Source organism: Aotus nancymaae, unplaced genomic scaffold, assembly GCF_030222135.1.
Source record: "Aotus nancymaae isolate 86718 unplaced genomic scaffold, 86718_ANA_hifiasm-v0.15.2.pri h1tg000040l, whole genome shotgun sequence".
Lineage (NCBI taxonomy): Eukaryota > Metazoa > Chordata > Mammalia > Primates > Aotidae > Aotus > Aotus nancymaae.
The window spans coordinates 126,981,407-127,003,841 of NW_026988454.1; the positions used below are offsets into that span (position 1 = coordinate 126,981,407).

General features: G+C 50.7%; 1 protein-coding gene across 4 annotated transcripts in view; it reads right to left on the bottom strand.

Moving 5' to 3' along the window:
* Positions 1 to 3,128: 3,128 nt before the first annotated feature.
* The window catches only part of PPARD (peroxisome proliferator activated receptor delta), an 84,984-nt gene continuing 65,677 nt past the window's right edge, over positions 3,129 to 22,435 (bottom strand). For all 4 annotated transcript variants that reach the window (XM_012461614.2, XM_064361133.1, XM_064361132.1 and 1 more), the window contains 6 exons: positions 19,746 to 19,976; positions 10,462 to 10,616; positions 9,078 to 9,216; positions 7,181 to 7,383; positions 6,552 to 7,002; positions 3,129 to 5,471 (listed from right to left, as the gene is read on the bottom strand). In XM_012461614.2, the coding sequence (XP_012317037.1) occupies positions 5,224 to 5,471; positions 6,552 to 7,002; positions 7,181 to 7,383; positions 9,078 to 9,216; positions 10,462 to 10,616; positions 19,746 to 19,875 (1,326 nt within the window). In that variant the 5' untranslated portion in view covers positions 19,876 to 19,976 and the 3' untranslated portion in view covers positions 3,129 to 5,223. The remainder of the gene's footprint in view (positions 5,472 to 6,551; positions 7,003 to 7,180; positions 7,384 to 9,077; positions 9,217 to 10,461; positions 10,617 to 19,745; positions 19,977 to 22,435) is intronic.

Sequence of the window (22,435 nt, forward strand, 5' to 3'; positions counted from 1 at the left end):
GAGCTACAATTCAAGGTGAAATTTGGGAGCTACAATTCAAGATGAGCCAAACCATATCACCCAGCTAACTTCTTTTTTGTAGAGATGGGGCCTTGTCGTGTTGCCCAGGCTGGTATCGAACTCCTGGCCTCAAGCAATCCTCTCGTGTTGGCCTCCCAAAGTGCTGGGATTACAGGCCTGAGCCACTGCACCCAACCTTTTATCTCTTTTATAGTTTTAATAATATAAAACAGTTATTTCCTGTATAATAGTCAATAGTTACATTTTTTTGAGATGCCAGGGCTCTAATTTCACTGGTTGTTATGTCTATTTTCATGCAGGGTTTTTTGGTATCTACAATTTTTTGGGAATTCTCTACTGCCTGTATCCGTCCTCCAGAAAGGTTTTTTTTTTTTTTTTTGAGACAGAGTCTCTGTCGCCCAGGCTGGAGTGCAGTGGTGTGATCTCAGCTTACTGCAGCCTCCATCTCCTGGGTTCAAGTGATTCTTCTGCCTCAGCCTCCTGAGTAGCTGGGATTACAGTCGTATGCCACCAAGCCCAGCTAATTTTTTTTTTTTTTGTATTTTTAGTGGAGACTGGGTTTCACCATGTTGGCCAGGCTGGTTTTGAGCTGCTGACCCCAGGTGATCTGCCCACCTTGGCCTCTCAAAGTTTTGCGATTATGGGATTATAGGCATGAGCCACTGTGCCCGGCCATCTTTCCAATAAAATTTTAATTTCAAAATAGTTTTAGAATTATTGCCAAGAGAATCTTTTTTTTTTTTTTTTTTTTTTGGAGACAGAGTCTCGCTCTGTCACCAGGCACCAGGCTGGAGTGCAGTGGCACTATCTTGGCTCACTGCAACCTCCACCTCCCAGGTTCAAGCAATTCTCCTGCCTCAGCCTCCCTAGTAGCTGGAACTACAGGCACATGCCACCATGCCCAGCTAATTTTTGTATTTTTAGTAGAGATGAGATTTCACCATGTTGGCCAGGATGGTCTCGATCTTGCCAAGAGAATCTTCTTAGTCTCCTAAGTTTGCTTTCTTCTTTTTTAGTTTAAATGCTTGATTCGTTTGTCCTGAGCATTATTAAAAAGAGGCCAGGTGACCAACTGTTGTCCGCAAAGTTTTGATCCTGAGTGAAAAGCAGAGATCCTAAGGCTGTGGATGGAATACTGGCCATGCCTTTTCCTAGCTGTGACCACAGGCACATCCCTTAATCTCTCATTGTGCTTCCTGCTTTGTATAATGGCCGGTGATAATGTTTACCTTGTAGGGTTGTGGTGAGGATTAGAGGTGATGTATGTATACTGCATGGCACAGAATAGCTGCTTCATGAGGAATAGCAATTAGTGATAGTAACAAAATGGGCCAGAGTGATATGATGCTCTTCGAAGCACCAGAAGCCAGGCAAAGTGGTCAAGACAGCTTCAACTCTCTGAACTGAGTGTGAACTGGTTATTTAGTATACTGGATTCTTACCTCTTCAGTGCTGGGAAGAGGACTAGCCTTTAACAACTGAGACACACACTGTCTTTGACTATTTTTTCCCCCGACTTGATAGTGTGGGAAAGGATAGGGAGGTGAGAAAAGTAAACCAGAAGATTCTATCATAGAAAAGGCTACCAATTTCAGAGGTGGCCCGGCTCCAATCACTCCTTTTTTCCTCCTTCTCCTCTTTTCCTCCTGTTCCCCTGGGGCTGTCACTCTCTGGACTGAGATGAACCATATTGGACCTGATAGAATTCAGACTGCTCTGCTGAGATGACCAGCAAAGAGAGAAAACAGGAGGCAAGTGCTGTAATGACCATCTCTCAGCTGTGGGCATGTGGGATCCCTCTCGCTAGGGCTGGTGCCTGTACGTGTGCTAGTTGTTTGCCTGCAGACACTTGGTTCAGTTCCCACCTTTCCCCGTATACTCCTCTATACTGCAAGGGCTGGAAGTCTACAAACTGCACTTCCTAGACTACTATGCATTTTTCCCCCCAATGGGAGGTAAAAGCAACAGACTGGAAGATAGGAAGAAGAAAGAATCCTTTGCTTCCCCAGCCCCAAACTCTGATAACACTTCTGGCAGGAACAGCTGAGACCAGGCTGGGCCCTGCCCTCCCCTGCGCCCAGGTTGAGGCGTGCTTACCTCAGAGCAGGGCCAGAGCACAGGTGGGCGTGCCATGTCTGAGCAGAGCAGAGCCCCCAGGCCTGCACAGGCAAGGGGCTGGCTGGAGACTCAGAGCACAGAGGTAGGAGAGCTAGAGAAGGGAAGAAATAGAGCAAGAGAAATGAGTTATGGGGCTACAGCACCGAAGCAGTGAGGTTCAGGGGCAGCAGTGGTGGTGGCCTTGGGCACTCTGGCGGCCCCGTACATGCTGTACGTGAACTCAGGCTCCAGCAGTCTGGTTCTACCGTCAAATCACCTGGTGACTTCAGGCTCTTGGGTCGCTGCAGTGTCAGCCTGTGTTCTAGCAATGGTGGCCCCTGAATGACATCATTTTCCCATTCAGCCCTGGAGGTGAGAATGGCTTCCTGCAGTTACTCATCTCTGGATGACCTCTATTATTCCCCACCACACACCATTGGTCTTTCAGCACTTCCAATACTTTTGTAACAACTCCCTTTAGTACATCCCCCATTTGGAAATATTTAGCTGTAGTTTTTTCGTGACTAGATAAACACACTCTGTTACATGCCCTGACCTGGCCTCACACTGCAGACAAACCCATGGCTGTTGGGGGCTGGGATCAACTGGACCCCTGGGGAGATGGCACCTCAGGAAAGACAGGAGAGAAGTGGGTGGCAGCAAAGGAGAGGAGAGCGTGATCTCTTGTGGTGATAAACTGGCTTTATCTATTGAGTCCTGCATCTGCCTCCTCCAGGGGTCTTCCCATCCCCCAGACCTTGAGTGCTCCAGCTGGTGAGGCCAGGACACCACATATCCTTGTCCCCTCACACCCCAAATTCTCTCTGCAGGGTGGAGATGGCACAGTCGTCCAAACTCCTGCTGACAAGTGGTGAGCAAAGCGAGGTGGAGATGGGGTAGGGCCTGGGCACCCAAAGCCTCCTTCGCCCTCCAGCGCTGGATGTGGAGGCAGCGTGGAGCCCCCCCGTCAGCCCCAGGAAAACCACGCAAGTAACTGAGTCAGCTTCCAGTCAGCTCTTAAATATTTAATTCCCATTTATTTAAAGTTGTGTCAGTCTGTGTACACTATTTATATTAAAAACACAGGAAGCTGGGGCTCCTAGCAAAAATATACATTTCAAATTTGGAGATTGTTCAGACACTGAGAAGAGCTGTTTCCTCAGCACCAGACCCAGGTGGGGGCAGGGATGCGGCACATGGCAGGGAGTGGGAGGTGGGTCCCAGTAGCCATCCCTTCATAGCCTTGGCCTGAAAGGAAGCACCCCAATCCCCGTCAGCTGGGTGGGCAGGAAGCGGGAAGAATCTTGCCAGCAGAGTCATCCTGGGGCACAGAAGAGAGGCTGTGGTGCCTGTAGGGGCAGGAGCAGGGCATTTCTACCTAGAGTCACAAACAGAATGGCCCCTTCGGAGGGAGGACCAGGCAGGACCCAGGAATCCTGGGCTTGAACCCCAGCTTTCCTACCTCTGTGCTCAGAGACTCCAGCCAACCCCTTGCCCCTGCAGGCCTGGGGGGCTCTGCCCTGCTCAGACGTGGCAGGCCCAGCTGTGCTCTGGCCCTGCTCTGAGGTGAGCGTAGCTCAACCTAGGAGCAGGGGTGGGCAGGGACACTGGTGTGGGACTGGTCCCACAAGGTCCACGATCACAGAGGCTGTGCAGGGAGATTTCTAGGTGGCCAGCTGGGCTGAGTGAGTACAGGGGAAGAGGAAGGCAGCAGAGCTGCTGGGACAAATGGATATCAGAATGAACAGGCTCAGTTTATCCCGGGAAGCTCCCGCTAGGAGCAGGTGCTGGGCTGACCCAGCAGGACCTGCAAGACCCCTGCCTCTCTGGAGACCTGGCCCAGCCCTGCCTACCCACGTGCAGGCCCCTCTCTCTGGGCTCTCACCTGCCTCAGGGAGGGAAAGAAGATGCGTGGAGCCTGCAGATAAAGTGATTTCAGTGCTTGTGTGTGTGGCTGGAGGGGCAGCTCCAGTGAGAGTGGGGCCTGAGCTCCCGTGGAGCTGGTTAGAGAAAGGAGCAGTCAGGTGTGAGGCCAGGCCCTGGCCCTGGGTGCTGACACAATGTGGGTGGCTGCTACTGGGCAAGGGGGCACTGAGGGTGCTGGCGGAAGGCCTGCCCCAAGCTCTCCCTGACCTGACCCCAAGACTCAGACCCCGAGTTCTCGGGGCAGAATTGGGTGTGCTGCTCCCTCCAACCACCAACCCCAATTCCTTCCCTTGAGACTTGCTCCTCTTCAATGAGGGGGGGGCCCACCTGGAGGCAACCCTGCCTACTTCCAAGCTAGGAGAGTGCCGTCCAGCGGCCAGTGCAGGGGGCCGTCAGCAACATTGACCTGGCAAACCAGTGTGAAGATGGAAGGACGCTGGGTGTCAGTGGGGCTGAGATGTGCTGCTGGAGCAGCGTCAGTTGGGTCAGGGGTGGCCTCAGCCTCGGAAGGGCAATGACAGTCTTGGGGAGGCGTCTGGCTCTCAGCCTGGGCCTCCTGCCCACTGTTCTTGACAGCAGGGACCCCATGACTACAGGCTGCTGCAGTCAGTCCAGGCCATGCTCAGCTTCCCCTGGAACCCAGGCCCAGAGAGTTTAGTGTTTCTTTGGATGGCTCAAGTCTTTTGCTCTGAAGACAGGAGACAGAAGTGAGGACCCTAAGCCTGAAGGTGCAATGATGAGGCAGAGGGCAGGCCCCACTCCCCTCTGCTCCTGGGGAAAGGGTGTGCAAAAGCAGAGGTTCTGTTCTATGCTGCTGGTGAATAATACAAACCATCTCACAGAACAAGAAAGGAGGACAGACATGGGGTGGATAGAGAAAGGGAGGGCAAGGGAGGAGGGAAGAGAGAAACCTACAGAAAGGAAAAACAGAGCAAGAGAAATTAGAAAAGAAAGAGGAACTGAGAAAGAGGGAGACAACAAAGTCAGGAAGAGAGCTGGCTGGAGGAAGTGGGAGAGAGGGCGCAGGGAGCCAGAGGTCGTGGGTGTCATGTGTCTGAACACGGGCGTGGACTCCACTGCTCCAGGCCGGGTGCGCAAGGGCTGGTCAACAGGAAAGTCATGTGGGACCCCTCCAGTGCCGGCCCCACTGGAGCCTGCAGGGAGGCCTGGGCACAACACTTAGTACATGTCCTTGTAGATTTCCTGCAGCAGGGGGTGCAGTGAGGTCTCGGTCTCGGTCTTCTTGATCCGCTGCATCATCTGGGCGTGCTCGGTGACCAGCTGTCGCAGGTCAGCCATCTTCTGCAGCAGCTTGGGGAAGAGGTACTGGGCATCGGGGTGGTTGGTCTGCAGGTGGAATTCGAGGGCACGCAGGATGGTGTCCTGGATGGCCTCCACCTGTGGCACGTTCATGAGGCCTGGTCGGTCTGTGGGGACATAGGACACACCAGGGAGCTCAAAAAGGCAGTGGAGCTCCCCTACCCCCACCCCAGGAGGTGACTTGGCCCAGGGGACAGTGGGCCTCCTTGGCCGTGACAGACCAAGCCCTGTCCCGCCAGCGATGCTCCACTGGGTGTTCTAGTCTCCCTACCCCTGGTCTTGATCCACTTCTTTTTTGTTTTTTTGCCAATGTTATTTTTTCCCCCAATTAGGCAGCACAGTATCATGGTTAAGAGACTCAATGCTTAATTCAAATCCTGTGTCTGCCGCAGCCTATCGATGAGGCTGTGGGCAGGTCACTGGGCCTCTCTGGGCTTCGATTTCTCCATGTGTAAAATGGAGAAAACATTCTTCCTGCATGGGGTTGTTGTCAGGATCAAGTGAGTTATACTCAACGAAAAGGAACGAGAACAGTGCCTGGCATGAAGTAAACTCTAGGCCACTGTTAGTTAGCATAGTTATTATTGCATTTATTGTGTTGGAATTTTAAAAATGCAGAGAAAATGTGGACAATTTCTCCACCTCCACATTAACATGACAGCATACTGCCTGTTAGTCCTTTTCCTTTTTTTTGAGATAGGGTCTCACTCTGTCACCCAGGCTGGAGTGCAGTGGTGTGATCTTGGCTCACTGCAACCTCCACCTCTCAGGTTCAAGCGATTCTCCTGCCTCAGACTCCCAACTAGCTGGGATTACAGGCGTGTACCACCACATCTGGCTAATTTTTTGTATTTTTAGTAGAGACGGGGTTTCACCATGTTGGCCAGGCTGGTTTTGAATTCCTGATCTCAAGTGATCTGCCCTCCTTGGCCTCCCAAAGTACTGAGATTACAGGTGTAAGCCACCGCATCTGGCTTAGTCTCTTTTCTATCACCCCCTCCATGTACATATGTAATGAGATGGAGCTGATCCCGCATGCTCGGTTAGTACGTGGCATGTTCCACTGCCAAGATCACACCGACACTCCCCCACACTGTCAGAGCTCAGGCACAGTGCCCTGCAGTGAGGGCCAACCCCCAGGGGGACTGGGTGTGCCGGGCCAGCCCACCTGCCCCACTCTCACTCACCTCCACACAGAATGATGGCCGCAATGAACAGGGCCAGGTCACTGTCGTCAAGCTCCAGGGCGTTGAACTTGACCGCAAATTCAAACTTGGGCTCAATGATGTCACTAAAGGGCTTGCGGAGGCTGCGCAGGAACTCACGGGTGACAAAGCCACTGCCGTTGGCTACCAGCAGCCCATCCTTGTTGACAATGGAGGCCAGCATGGCGAAGATGGCCTCGTGCACGCCATACTTGAGAAGGGTCACCTGGTCGTTGAGGAAGAGGCTGCTGAAGCTGGGGATGCTCTTGGCAAACTCAGTGAGCTCCCGCACGGTCTCCACTGTGGTGCACTGGCAGCGGTAGAAGACGTGCACGCTGATTTCCTTGTAGGGTGGCAGGCCGTTCACCAGCTGCTTCCACACCAGCCCCTTCTCCGCCTGCCACAATGTCTCGATGTCGTGGATCACAAAGGGCTGAAAACCAGGCCCCGTTAGAGACCAGGCCTCGGAGGACCCCCACCCTGTGCTCCCCATATTCCCTGCCTGCACCATGAAGCTGAGGGAGGGAGAAGGCCTGGCTCTCCTGGGAGTCAGGCAGGCAGCAGCGGGGCCCAGAGCCCAAGATGCTGCCAGGCCAAGCAGCAACACTCACCGGCGTGTGGCTGGCTTTGCCGGTGAGGATGCTGCGGGCCTTCTTTTTGGTCATGTTGAAGTTTTTCAGGTAGGCATTGTAGATGTGCTGGGAGAAGGCCTTCAGGTCGGCCACCTGTGGGTTGTACTGGCTCCCCTCATTTGCCGTCAGCCCCGCCACCAACTTCCTCTTCTCAGCCTCTGGCATCCGGCCAAAACGGATAGCTGCACAGGGAAGGGGGCAGTCAGCAAGGAGCCCAGGCAGGCCCCAGCACCTCTGACCTCCCCATCCCTTTACAGGTGTCTAAGCCAAATACTTTTGGAGCCCAGGGCCCCCAGAAGCTCTAGAGTCAGCAAGGTGGGAATGTTGGGGGTAGCCCTTCCAGATCGCAAGCTCCACAAGAGTGATTTTTTTTTTTGGTGAATTTTGCAAGAGCGGTGATTTTGTCTTTTGTTCACAGTGCCCAGCACACAAGGGCTCTAACTTACTGAGTGACTGAGCTACTCTGGCTGAGGTTGGGGGCAACAGAGCATGGAAATTAGGAAGACAGACTTTGGTGACAAAGGCCTGGGCTTGAGTTACAACTTGGCAGTTTACTAGCTGTGTGACTTGGGGCAGACTCCTTCCCTTTTCTTTTTTTTTTGAGATGCAGTCTTGCTCTGTCACCCAGGCTGGAGTGCAGTGGCGCACTCTCGGCTCACTGCAACCTCCGCCTCCCAGGTTCAAGCAATTCTCCTGCCTCAACCTCATGAGTAGCTAGGACTACAGGTGCATATCACCAAGCCTGGCTAATTTTTTTTTTTTTTTTTTTTGTAGTGATGAGGTCTCACTATGTTGCTCAGGCTGGTCTTAAACTCCTGGGCTCAAGCTATCCTCCTGCCTTGGCCTCCCAAAAGTGATGGGATTATAGGTGTGAGCTATCGCACCTGGCCACTTTTCTTTTTTAATCAGAAAAATGAGGCTAATACTTTTTAAAACTTACTGAGTTGTTGGATCAAATAAATAAGAGTCCTCACATAGTAAGCACTCAAAAATTGTCATTAGTAATTGAGTAGGATATGAATGCAGCTTCTCTCAGAGTTAGAGTGAAGAAAACGATTCAATCAGTTCTGAGATTTCCTAGGAAAGGGATCAATCCCAGACCTGCCAGAACCTATCACCCAAGAGAGTCGCAGATGGAGGGCTGAGGTCCTGCTACCCTCTAAGATGCAAGGCAGTTAGGGCATCCCTGGCTAAAACTGGCCAAGCAGCTAACCTGCCCATAGAGATCACAAGAGGCTCTCCCCTGTCCTCTTAGGGTCTGACCCAGAGGGGTACTGAGGGGACAGGTGGGATTTGCATATCCTACCCTAGGAGTCTGAAGACAAGGCTCTGCAGGAGGCCTGGAGCATGGGGCAGAGAAGGTTCTGTCTCCTGGGAGTGGCTGACCTCCAAAAAACTTCTACCTGGTTCCTGGCAGGTGACAAATGTGGTCACTTACTGGTTACTGCCTGCCTTCTATAACCAAAAAGAGCTGAGGGGATCCTTGGCCTTGGCAGTAGCTTTCATGCTGTGTCAGGTCATCTGAGACAGGCTTGAGGTTCTGGGATTGGTGTTCCCCAAATTGTTCAAACTGGCATCAATTCTCAGTTCCCTTCTGGGCCAGAATGGGTAAACCTCAGGTACAGGGAGGAAGAGACTACCTGAGGCCTGGGACCCATGGTAGATGCCGGCAGTCTGGGGGAAGTAGCAGGTCTTCGGCTCTAAGACCCAAGGTCCAGATCGGCAAAGCCTAGCCAGCAGCCAACAGCCATGGTGCTTCCTGTGTGCCAGGCACCGCTCTACAGGTGCCCCCTCTGGGTTGCCCCGAGGGCTTCCTGGACCCTGGTTTCAGGCTCTCCGGAGCCAGCAGCCCTGTGTTGCCCCAGTCGGCTCTCACCGTTGTGTGACATGCCCAGTGCCAGGCACTTCTGGAAGCGACAGTACTGACACTTGTTGCGGTTCTTCTTCTGGATCTTGCAGCTGCGCTCACACTTCTCGTACTCCAGCTTCATGCGGATCGTCCGACGGAAGAAGCCCTGAGGCACCAAGAACAGGTGAGGAAAGGCCACCAGGAGGGGGAGGGAGGTTGTGCCAAAGGGCCCGATTATGCATAAGGTATGAATACTCTTGAAATTTGGAAGTAATGAGGGGAAATGTTTTTTTGAGGGGAAATGGAGAAGAAAAGAAGTAATTCTAAAGTTCTAATTAAAACTATTTTAGGCCGGGCGCAGTGGCACACCCCTGTAATCCCAGATACTTGGGAGGCTGAGGCAGGAGAATCGCTTGAACCTGGGAGGTGGAGATTGCAGTGAGCTGAGATCGGGCCACTGCATTCCAGCCTGGGCGATAAGAGCGAAACTGTCTCAAATAAAAACAAAAAAAACAAAACACAAAAAAACCCCACAACTGTTTTACATGCCTAAAGAAGTCCTAAAGTAAAGCTTCTTTGTTGAGAACAGGAACAGTGGCTCACACCTGTAATCCCAGCACTTGGGGAGGCCGAGGCACGCGGCTGACCTGAGGTCAGGAGTTTGAGACCAGCATGGCCAGCATGGTGAAACCCCATCTCTACTAAAAATACAAAAATTAGCTGGGCGTGGTGGCATGTGCCTATAATTCTAGCTACTAAGGAGGCTGAGGCAAAAGAATTGCTTGAACCCAGGAGGCAGAGGTTGCCGTGAGCTGAGATCGCACCACAGCACTCCAGCCTGGGCGACACAGTGAAATTCCATCTCAAAAAAAAAAAAAAGCTTCTTTGTTAGTTTGGTAACATAAGATTGTCTCATGGCTAACTTGATTTCTTCATAAATGTATCTGGTTCTGTGTATTTTTGAGGTGGTGGTTTTAATAATCTGAGTTTTGATAGGTGTGAAGTTAGGAAAGACCCACAAAGATCACTGGAAAAACAAATGTCTGTCCTTTTTTCTCAAAGAGCCCCTTTTGAGCCTTGAGAAACAGGAAACCCAGATCTCAGGTAAGACGACGACTCAGCCCAAGTCTCATTCTGTCCTGCCTGCCTGGTCCCCAGGGGGGGCACAATCACCCACAGAGGTGGGTCGGCACAAGTGCCCGGCAGGTCAGGTTTGACAAGGGAATCCCCTTCCCTCCTGCAGCGCCCAGAGCTGAGGTCTAGAGCCCAAGGGCCTGGCTGCCTCCTGGGCAAGAATTCTGCAGTGGATACAGTTAGGGCCCCACCCAGAGGCAGGGAAAGCTTTGTGGAAGGTCAATTCACCATGTGACCAGAGCCTCAGTGGCCAGCCACCACTCCCCCCAGTCCGTACCTTGCATCCCTCACATGCATGAACGCCGTAGTGGAAGCCCGATGCCTTGTCCCCGCACACCCGGCACTCCATGTTGAGGCTGCCGCACGAGGCCCCATCACAGCCCATCTGCAGCTGGTCCAGCAGTGAGGGTGGAGAGGAGCTCCGGGAGAGGTCTGCGGACACACGATGGAGGAGCAGCTCCAAATGCTGCCAGGCCTGGAAGCCAGGGCGTGGGAACAGCCCCACAGCCCTCGGCTCAGCCACTTAACAGTTGTGTGGCCTCAGGAAGTCAACCTTTCTGAGGGCCAGTTTCTTCACCTAGAATAGGTGGGTATTGACAGCTTCTCTGGGAGGATGGGCAAAAAGTCTCCACAGCATTTCCCCCAGAGCCTAACATACAGAAGATGTCCAGTACACGCAGCTATTGCCATCCGGGCTGGGCCAGAGGAAAGCAAGAGGGAGAAAACAGACAGAGAGTCTTTAGACAGCTCTTATGAAGCAGCTCTCCTGATTTAGAGGTTGCCACTGCATGGCCCAGGTGGAGCTGTGTGCAATGTGTTTTTCAGGAACTGTAGGACTGTAGACCTCTGCAGAGCCAGCTCCCCTGCTATCCCCCACAGGAAGTTCTATTCTGGCATAGACTCCAGGGATGCTGTAAACAATCTCTCAAGAAGTTCAAATTCAGTCTCATGAAACTTCTTGCTTGAGTAGAATAGCTGAGGTATCAGTCACATTGATTAAGCAACACACTGAATTTCTCCAAGTTTTTCTATCAAATGTATATAGATGTTTGAACCATCAGGTGTTGAGTGTGTCAGTGAGGAAAGCAGTTGGCTAAGGCTATGACTTCAGGATATACCTGCTGTCAGATGACTTCATAAGAACTGCTAGTAGTCTCTTTCCAGTGCCCTGTGGACACTCAGAAATGATCTCTTTGCCTTGGAAAGGGGACCTGAACTGAGTGAGTCTCAGATTCCTGACTCCTAGCCCAGAGCTGGTTTCATGGCCCCACATCCCAACTGTCCTGCCTCTACTGTGATGACCGTCCAACCTCTGCACTCTTCTCTGACGACTGAGCAACCTGCTCAAAAGCAGGTGCCAAACCTCCAAAGCAGAGTTAGACTGAGTAGGAGGGCACATTAGGGGGACCCAAGCCATGGAGATGAACCCAGGTTAATGTTTTCCAGGCCTGCGGGAATACCTCTCTACTACACAGGCTAAGCAACCTTGATTTCCCCACCATGGGATTAACTCTCCACTGCTACCAACCAAAGCGCACTCCATCCTTCCCACACCATCTCCCCACTCCCCCAGTTCCCCTTGGGTCTTAGGAATAGCAGCAGGAAAGCCTCCTTCCTCTATCCTGGCCACAGGATGAGGAGCACAAGAAGCACCCCACTGTAGCAGAGAGGTCCTAGTGGGCAGCTCCCTTCCTGTCTGGTGAGGTTTAGGGGTGACACAAGTCATTGGTTCCTAAGTTAGTCTTGTCTTATCCTGGCACCTTAGCTCACAACTTTAGTTACGCCAGGGTGTGTAACTGCTCCTCTTGGCCCAGACAGGGAGAGTGGGCTCCCTCCATCTCTTGGGCCTAGGAGGGAAAAGCTGTGCTCTGGGAGGCTGAAGCCACTTTGGTCTTCTCAGTAGCCTTGGTCACTGCCTGGCATCCTATGTGTGTTCACTGTTGGAAGCCACCCATTAGACATAAGGGCCACAGGGCAGGAACTTTGTCCACCAGGGCACCAGCATGGTCTGGCACCAAGAGCTGTGTGGGGTGCTGGGCACACAGCAGGCATGCGGTAGTTCTCTGCCCAACTGGCAGTCCTCAGGCTGCTGGCGTGTCCTGACCACAGCACCAACTGGCTGCTGGGGCTGGGCAGGATCTGCCACTCCTGGAGGCATTATGACAGGAACAATAAAACTCACAGCACTGGTTGTTGGGAGAAAAGGAGATAACGTGACAGAAACCCTTTGTGGACGCTTGTACACACGCTGGGGCGGGCGTGGGGAGGTTCTGGCACTTCCTCCTTGAGTCTGTGCAGTCTGTGAGCATATGCTCACGTTGTGGCACTTCTCATGATCTTTTGTGGCCTTCACGTCTGCTTCCTCTGCTAGATTCTGCATGTCTCTACTCACGTTCCCTTTGGATCTCGGAGCTCATTTCCACCACCGAGTCTTGTCCACAGTGGCCAATACCCTCAGATTATTCACACCTCCTAGAGGTGCCTTTCTCATGCTCCCTGTGGCCATGGAAGGTCAGCAGATGTCTAGTCATTTGGTTGCTGTTGGCATTGCATGTGACAATGCCACCCTCTGTGTTCACTCAAAAGACACATGATAAGCACCTTCTGTATGTAGGGCAGGACTTAGACCCTGCCCTCAAATAGCTGAGGTAAGAAAGAGGTAATGGCTGGGTGTGGTGGCTCACGCCTATAATCCCAGTACTTTGAGAGGCCATGGTAGGAGGATCACCTGAGGCCAGGAGTAACACAGTGAGACCCTGTCTCTACAAAAAGTAAAAAAAAAAAAAAAAAAAAATTGTTGGGGGTCATGGCACCCATCTATAGTGCCAGCTACTGAGGAGGCTGAGGTAGGAAGATCCTTGAGCCCAAGAGAGCTATGAATGTACCACTGTACACCAGCCTGGGTGACAAAGCAAGATGGTCTCTACTCAAAAAAAAAAAAAAAAAAAAAAAGGCCAGGTGCAGTGGCTTACACCTGTAATCCCAACACTTTAGGAGGCTGAGGTGGGAGGATCACTTGAGCCCAGGAGTTCAAGACCAGCCTGGGCAACATAGTGAGACCCTGTCTCTATAAAAAATAAAATAAAATAAAACTAGCCAGGTGTGATGGCACATGCCTGTGGTCCCAGCTACTTGGGAGGCTGAGGTGGGAGGACTGCTTGAGTGTGGGAAGATGGCTTGAGCCTTGGAGGTTGAGGCTGCAGTGAGCTGTGATTGCATCACTGCACTCCAGCTTGTGGTGACAGAGCAAGACGTTGTTTCAAAAACAAACAAACAAAAGTAACCCAGAAAAACAAGGAAAGGTAAGATGTAACTTACCTTACTGTAACTTACTTGTGCCTACAGGAAAAAAATAAAAATAGAAAAAAAAAAAAGGACAAGAAAACTACAACATGAGGTAGAGTGGGGCAACACCAGGTAAGGGGCGGTAAGAGGTGCAGGATTTTGGAAGGAGCCATGCATGTGACTGTTATGGAAGGGGACTGCTTCCCTCACTGCTCAAAGAAAGGTGATGGCAGAATTCTTCCCATACTAGGGACCAGGTTCTGAAGGTTCCACCACTTCCCCCACACCAAAATGTCCTGGGTAGAGGTAGGGGCAAGCAGGTGTCCTGCTAAAGGCAGTCCACTGGGCACTTTACACCCATTTAATCTCATGTAAAACCTCAAAAGAACCCTTCAAGCTGGTCTTCCTACTCCCACTTTATAGGCGAGAGTCTCTGAAGCTTAATTAAGTAACTTGCTAACAGCGGCTATGTTGCTTTTATGTATCAACTTGATTAGGCCATGGTGCCCAGCTGTTTGACCAAAGAATGTCACTAAGAAGGTGTAGTTTCACTCTTGTTGCCCAGGTTGGAGTGCAATGGCACGATCTCGGCTAGCTGCAACCTCTGGCTCCTGGGTTCAAGCGATTCTCCTGCCTCACCATCCCGAGTAGCTGGGATGACAAGCATTCGCCACTTTGCTTGGCTTTTTTTTTTTTTGAGATGGAATCTTGCTCTGTCACCAGGCTGGAGTGCAGTGGTGCAATCTCGGCCACTGCAACCTCCGCCTCCTGGGTTCAAGCGATTCTTCCGCCTCAGCCTCCCGAGTAGCTGGGACTACAGGCGCGCGCCACCACGCCCGGCTAATTTTTGTATTTTTAGTAGAGATTGGGTTTCATCATGGCCAGGATGGTCTCGATCTCTTGACCTCGTGATCCGCCCACCTCGGCCTCCCAAAGTGCTGGGATTACAGGCGTGAGCCACCGCACCCGGCTGGCTTATTTTTTATTTTTAGTAGAGATGGGGTTTCTCCTAGTCGGTCAGGCTGGTCTCAAACTCCCAACCTCAGGTGATCTGCCTGCCTCTGTCTCCCAAAGTGCTGAGATTATAGGCATGAACCACCGTGCCCAACCAGAAGGTATTTTTTAAGATGCGATTAACATTTAAATCAGAAGACTTTGAATAAAGCAGATTACTCTCCATAATGTGAGTGGGCCTCATCCAACAACTGAAGGCCTTGAGAAAAAAAGACTGAGTGGCTACCGTGGCCCGATGGTGGAAGCGGAAACTCTGCCTCCAGACTTGGGCTGCCACATCAGCTTCCCCAGCTCTCCAGCCTGCCTTCCTGCCTTGCAAAATCTGGACTTGCCACCCCCACAACTGTGTGAGCCAATTCCTGAAAACAATCTCTCTTTTTCAAAACACACACACACACACACACACACACACACACACACACACACACACACAGGTTCTACTTCTCTGGAGAACCCTCACTAATACAGTGGCAGAGCAAGAATTATAACCTAGAACCATGCAGCTAAGGTCTTAACCTCAGCATTCCACTACTATGTATATCTATATGTTCATGACAACTAACCAATTAACATTATTATGATAAACAACAAGACAGTCACTGCTGAGGAGGTACTATGTCATTATCCAAATGTTTGGATTCAGTGTAAACACTAGCCCTCTCACCTAGAGAGTAAAGTATCAGTTTCACCATCTTTGATTACAAGTTCAGCAAATAGACACTATTGACTTTATTCACATCATTTGTGGCTGAGAGCTCTCCTGCATATCTAGTCTCCATTGCTGGAAGAATGCTGTTGTCATGGCGGTGAAGACAGCCAGAAGGCGCCCGACTGGTCTGTTTACTTTGCTGGCAGAGCTCACAAGCAAACAGGCACCCAGCAGCTTCTGAAGTTAGGTCAAATTCTGCAGGGATTTGGGGCTGGATTACTGAGCAGCCTCTTTACTTGTTGACCTGTTTGCCTAAACTGTGGGCTTCTTGGGACAGGCACTCAGCCTTGTCCACCACTGTATGGCCAGCCCTGGGCGCAGTGCTGGGCTCAGCCTGATGCCCACCAAGTGCTTGCCAAGTGAGGAGGTGCTGAGGCCAGAAGGAAGGACACTCTATCTTTCTCTTTCTTTCTCAAGCGTGATTGGGATGGATATCACTGAATTAGGAGTGATGAGAATGGGAATGGGGTGTGAGCCCTGGCTCTAGCTGTCTGTACTCCTACATACCCAGGGGACCCTGGCAAGTGGGTTTCTGGCTATCTCAGTTTCCTTGTTGATTTGGAGGCCTGTCCTGTCTGGCTGGGGGAAGGGTGAGGAGGAGGTTCCTGGTAGGTATTGAGCTCAGTATCTGCACAGGCAGTGCTGAACTGCTGAGGAGGTCAGGGGTGACTGTGGAGCCTTCCTGCCGTTTCAGGGCTCAAAGCTGTGCCCTGTCCTTATGGGTTCCTCAGGGGGGTCCTGAAGCCAAAGTAATAACTCATAGAGGTGGGGCAGAGAACCAGCAGGTGCTGAGACCTGTGATGTGTCAGATACCCCCATTGACTCTCACCTGGCCGGCCCTCAGGGTGGGTAGGACACAGCCTGTAAAGTGGAAGAAAATGCGACTTGGAGAATTGATGGCACTGGTGAGGCCTACAGCTCGTAGTGACAGACCCGGGATTCCTGCTCTGGTCTCTGTGATCTCAAAGCCCTTCTGCCCCCAACACACAATGAGGCTGTCTCCAGGGCCTCTCACCTGCCAGATCATCACCCTCCTTTTAAACAGTTAATTTTAACCTTTAAAAAAAGTACAGTTGCCTTTTAAATTATGAAAGTAGTACAGGCTTGCTGAGAAAAATACAGAAGGGTGTGCAGCATCCTATGACAGAGCTTCTTGTTAGCCCCCGAGTCCTTCGATATAGACTCTTCTGGTGCCGTCTATGAAACACAAGGATTTAAACAATGGGATCCCCAACTTGTCAGGACCTTAATTAATATATACAAACCAGCCTTATCCTTTTCAATGACTCCAGAGTATTCCACCATATGGCTCTGCCGCAGTTTACATAACCGATTCCCCACAGATGGGCACATTCCTATTTTTGCTCTTATGAGCAGTGCTGCAGTAAATAAGCTGGTGTGGAAATCTCTGTGCATGCTGAGCAAGTACTTACACAGGACACGTTCCTAGAAGTGGGAATGCAGGGTAAAAGAAGCACACACTTGGCCGGGCGTGGTGGCTCACACCTGTAATCCCAGCACTTTGGGAGGCTGAGGCGGGCGGATCACCTGAGGTCAGGAGTTCGTGACTACCCTGGCCAACACAGTGAAATCCCGTCTCTACTGAAAGTACAAAAATTAGCCGGGCACAGTGGTGCACGTCTGTAATCCCAGCTACTCAGGAGGCTGAGTCAGGAGAATTGCTTGAACCCCGGAGGCAGAGGTTGCAGTGAGCTGAGATCATGTGCCACTGCACTCCAGTCTGGGCGACAGAGCCAGACTCTGTCTCAAAAAAAAAAAAAGAAAAGAAAAGAAACGCACACTAAGAAGTGCTAGCCCACACTACCCTTTCACCCCCTGGCAGTGGGAGGGCCAGCTCCTTCCCACCCATCTAACAAGTGAAACAGCATCACAACTTAAGGTGCTTTCTTTGAGTTGGTTAGACTGAAAAACCTGTTGGATTTTCAGGCCATTTGTATTTGTCCTATTGTTACCTGTTTCGATTTTCCTGCTAGCTTGCTTGTCTTGTAGAATTTTTTTTTTCAAACTTGGGTACACCCAGATGTCTTGTAGAATTCTGGGAACTTTTCATACCCTATGGCTTTAATACACGGTAATTATATTAAGTAGCACTCTCTCCTGTTTCCATGACTGAACAAGGAAGTCTTTCTATCTCCACTTCATCCACTTATTGATAAACGGAATCTATTAAACACCACTTCATACATAGTACTGTGTGACTGGTGAGGCAAACTGCTCTGGACATTTCCCCGCTGTGCCCTAAATCCCACAACAAAGCTGCCTGAGAGGTCACTGCCTAGCCTGTCTCACCCTGCCCCTGCTCCCAGGCACCTCACCTGGCCAGCATGTGAACAGTGATGCTACTTGGGAAACAGCCCTCGTCCCAACAAGGGGTGTGTAGGAAACTCCAGGACAGAACACTGCTTCGCAGGGAACTTCCATCTGCCTGGGCTCAGATGTGGGGATGAGGTGGGCCACAAAAGGCAGTGTAGCCACAAACCCTGGGCCGCCTCTTCTCTACGAATTCGCCCTCACATCCTCACAATATCCCACACTCATTCTTAGTCCCCAATGTCTTCTCTTTGCTTTCTAACCCTCTCCACCTTCCTCAGATTTAGAACAGTATGTGCTACTAGCACCGAGTGAATTATCACTCCTGGTTAGCCATCCCCCTCTTCTGAGACAGGCTGTGTCTCCAAAGCCATCCCAGTTACCAGCCAATAGACAGGAAGTTGGTCACTCGAGGAAGGGAGGACACCTTCACTTTGGCCCTAGAATCACATTAAGCCTACTTTGGTCACTCCCAGGTGATCCTGGGTGGGATCAGAAGGACTGAATGATGGCTTTACACTCCCTCCACCCAACCCTATTACACTGAAGAGGAAGAACTTCTGCAAAATTCTGAGATTTGTTTTGCAGGTTCAAGGAAGTGTGGCTCAAAGATTCAGACCCATCTTAGCTGCAAACCCAGACAAGAGCCTGTGCTAACTCCACAGCCTCCACCCTGCCTTAGCTTGAACACCAACTGCCTCCTCCTGCTCCATGCAGTCACAGGGGTCCACAGCCCATCCCTATGGGGTTGGCTTGCTCCTCTGCTTGAGTCACCACCTGTGGCTAGGATCTCCTGCAGCTGAAAGCAGCAGCAAGTGCAGGGTGTCTGCTCCCAGCACTACATCCTTATGACCCTGAGTTCCCTCTGAGGGAAGGTACGAGGATGAGCTGGATGTGCAGGCCTGTAGCACTCAGATAAGGAGAGAAGTGAAGTGAAGAGAGAAGGCAAGAAGCAGGGGGATCAGGCCACGTGCGGTGGCTCACGCCTGTAATCTCAGCACTTTGGGAGGCTGAGGCTGGTAGATCATTTGAGCCCAGGGGTTCGAGAACAACCTGGCCAACATGGAGAAACACCGTCTCTACTAAAAATTACAAAAATTAGCTGGTTATGGGGGTGCATGCCTATAGTCCCAGCTACTCAGGAGGCTGAGGCAGGAGAATTGCTTGAACCCAGGAGGCAGAGGTTGCAGTGAGCTGAGATTGCACCACTGCACTCTAGTCTGGGCAACAGAAGGAGACTTTTGTCTCAAAAAAAAAAAAACCCAAAAACTAAAACTAAAAAGCAGTGGGGGCTGGGTGCGGTGGCTCACACCTGTAATCCCAGCACTTTGGGAGGCCGAGGTGGGTGGATCACTTGAGGCTAGGAGTTCGAGACCAGCTTGGCCAACATGGTGAAACCCCGTCTCTTAAAAAATAAATAAATAAATAAAAGGCAGGGGGAACAGCAACAGGGAGAGCCATGGGCTGCATGAATTCTGGGCGCTTTTGAAGGTGAATATAACACGATGATGATGAAGAGGACAGAACAGTACAGGGTACCAAAGAAAACTGTCTACACTGCTGATAAGTAAAGGGGAACTAATAGATAAATAAATAAAATAAAGTGAGACAGGAGAAGCTACAGCTGTTTGGTTGCATAAAAGTAATATTAATTTTATTATCATTAATTTTTATTTATTATTAATTTAATATTAATTTAGTATTAATTTTATTATAAAAAGTTATTATGAGCTATTCATATTAACTGCTTAGCATTGTTATGTAATTACCATGCAGCTCAATGATGATGTGTGTAATCAGTGCCAGACCAATTGAACTGTGTGTTGACTGATCGTAACAATCCCAGGTGCAGCTGATTGTTCTAGTGTGCTGTTAGTGGAGATTGGTCCCAGATGCATTGTGGTAACAGTGGTGGGAATACTAACGATGATGATGACGTGTGCTACAAATGCCCACTCATTTAATTCTCACATATCCACATCACCTACCATCCTCTGGCCTGTTTTACAGAAGGAAGCAGTGCAGCTTGCTCCAGGCCCCACTGCTGGTGAGTGGCAGAGCAGATCCCCACGGCAGTGGGCATGAACCCAGGCTTCCGGCTCCAGTCCTTCAGCACTCTACTACTCTGCACCCCACATGACGGCATTTGCAGAAGGCCAGGATCCCCACCGCACTGGGCTGTGCCTCCTCTGCCCTGTGTCCCCTGCCAGTCCTCTCCTCACCTGTGTAGCTGCTGGAAGGAAGTGGATGCTGTGGTCCCCCATTGAGCTCTGGGGCTCCTTCTGCCTCTGCCACTTCCTCTTTCTCCTCCTCTTCCCGGACCTCAGGGGCTTCCTCCTGTGGCTGCTCCATGGCTGATCTCCCCTCGGCGCCACGCCTGCAGGCCCGGTCATAGCTCTGGCATCGTCTGGGTCTGAATGCAGATGGACCTCTACAGGGTGGTTCCCATCAGCCTGGGCAGAGGAGAAGACAGGAAGAGGTCAGGGAGGCAGTGACAAGGGAAAAGAGATGGTGGGCGTGGGCACGCTTGGGGGCTGCTCTCATGGAAGGGGTTCTTCTGCTCCTGTTCCTTCTCCAGTCCCTGTAGTGCTATCCCATGGTCTCTGCTCCTTGTATCACAAGTCACTTGCCCTCCCACCCTTCCCACCTGGCTCTTGTGGTAGGTTTGTGGGGTTCGGAGCATGGTTCATAAATCAGAGAGGTGGCATACCACTGTGCCACCCTTCCCTGCCTCCTGTTCTGAATCTCCACGAAGCACACTGGAATGACTTGAGGGGCTTTTCCCAACTCTCCAGCCCACCTGGAGATCCAGATATGCATCACGCCTCCCAGCCCCCACCCTGTCCCCACCTGCACTCAAGCCCAAGAATCACAGCTGTCCTGAGTGACTGTTCCTGAAGGAGTGAGCCCCATCAATGGGTTTTCCACACCCATTTTCAGCAGTTGGGTGTGGAAAAAAGATATAAAGCACTGCTGTTCTCAGATCATGTTGACAGCAGATCTGCAACTAGACCCTCAATAGCAGAGGCATCAGACAATGGAAGATGTGCTCCGTCCTGGAGCCTTTCCAAGGTGACGCCTTACTGGGTGGTGACGCCATGGCCACATCACCCAGGAGGAGACAGTTCCAACCCTTAGCAAGTAAAATATTGTCCACAAGTGCCACAGTCAAAGATGATAAGAGAGGTACTGTGGAGAGTCTCCCAGCAGGGAAATGTCTGCACCAGACCTTGTGGAAGGATCAGAAGATCTGCTTTAGGAAGATGTTAAGCATCTGTGGGACCCTGCCACTTGGATATCTTACCGACAGCTCAAACCTAACTTATCCAAACAGAATCCATCATTTTCCCCAAACTCACTGATCCTCTAGTAATCCTTACTTTAGTGACCCACCTGCCTGTCTACCCACTCATCTGAGCCAGAACCTGGAGTGATCTGAGACTCCTTCTGCCCTCTCTCCCTGCTCTGGGCCTGCCAATTTGGCTGTACACTGGAATCATTGGGGAATATTTAAAAAGACAGATGTCTGGTAACATCCCCAGAGATTCTCCTTTGATTGGTTTGGGGAGAAGCTTGGACACTGGGGTTCTTATTTTTTAATTCTCTTGGTGATTGTAATGTGCAGCCAAGGTTGAGAACCACTCACTTCTTCACAGCAAAGCAACTTCCAACTGGTAGTAAATCATTCCCTCTCAAAACATCTTAACAGTACCCAATCATTTCGCCCAGGCTTTCCCTTGCTTGGACTTAACAATAACCTTGGGGTCTACTTGAGGGTGGAGGCTGGGAGGAGGAGAGGAGCAGAAAAAAAAACTATTGGGTACTAGGCTTAGTACTTGGATGATGAAATAATCTGTAAAACAAATCCTGTGACACAAGTTCACTCATATAACAAATCTGCATGTGTAGCCTGAACCTAAAATAAAACAACAAAAAAACCCTCTCACTGTTTCCAGTGTTTTTGTTGTTGTTTGAGAGTGTCTCACTCTGTCACCTAGGCTGGAGTGCAGTGGCGCAATCATGGCTCACTGCAGCCTTTATTTCCTGTGCTCAAGCAATTCTCCCACCTCAGCCACCTGAGTAGCTGGGACTACAGGCGTGCACCACCAAACCCAGCTTATTTATGTATTTTTTGTAGAGATGAGGTTTCCTCATGTTGCCCAGGCTGGTTTTGAAGTCCTGGGCTCAAGCAATCTGCCCACCTTGGCCTATAAAGGTGTTGGAATTACAGGCATGAGCCACTGTGCCTGGCTTAAAAATAATTTTAATTATAATAAAATGAGAAGGCAAAACTTAATAATGTGGAAGATGAGAGGGAGCAATCAACATTCAATCAGCTCAAGTCCCTTTATTTTTCAAAAGATGTCTCAAGATGCTGATATAGAATTTCCAAATTATTACAGTAGAGTGGGAAAATTTGGAAAAGCTCATGTAAACCTCTAGCTTTGTGACTGAGAAAGCCTCTCAGACAGGAGCAGACCACAGAGACACAACTAAATGAATGTGGGATCCTGGACCAGATCCCGCAGCAGAAAGAGGGCAGTAGTGGAAAAACTGGTAAGGTCTGAACAGCACACTGAGTTTGGTTAATAGTATTATACCAGTGTTCCTTAATGTAAGATTTAACCTTAGCTGGGTAAAGGATAGGTGGGGACTCTGTACAATCTCTGCAACTTTTCTGTAACACCAAACTTTTTTCAAAATAGAGTTAAAATAAAAAAACCTTTTACAAATTTGGTTTTCTGGTTTCTCTTGAAAGCCTGGAGACAGAGGAGGCAGGGGAGGGTGAGAAGGGGCCATGGGAGGCTTCAGAAGGGGTGAGTCCCAAGAGAATGAGCAGTGCTAGTGACAAGGGTCAGACGGTGGGATTCCTGAGAATCACGGCGCAGTGGCAGTGGAGCCCATGGTGAGT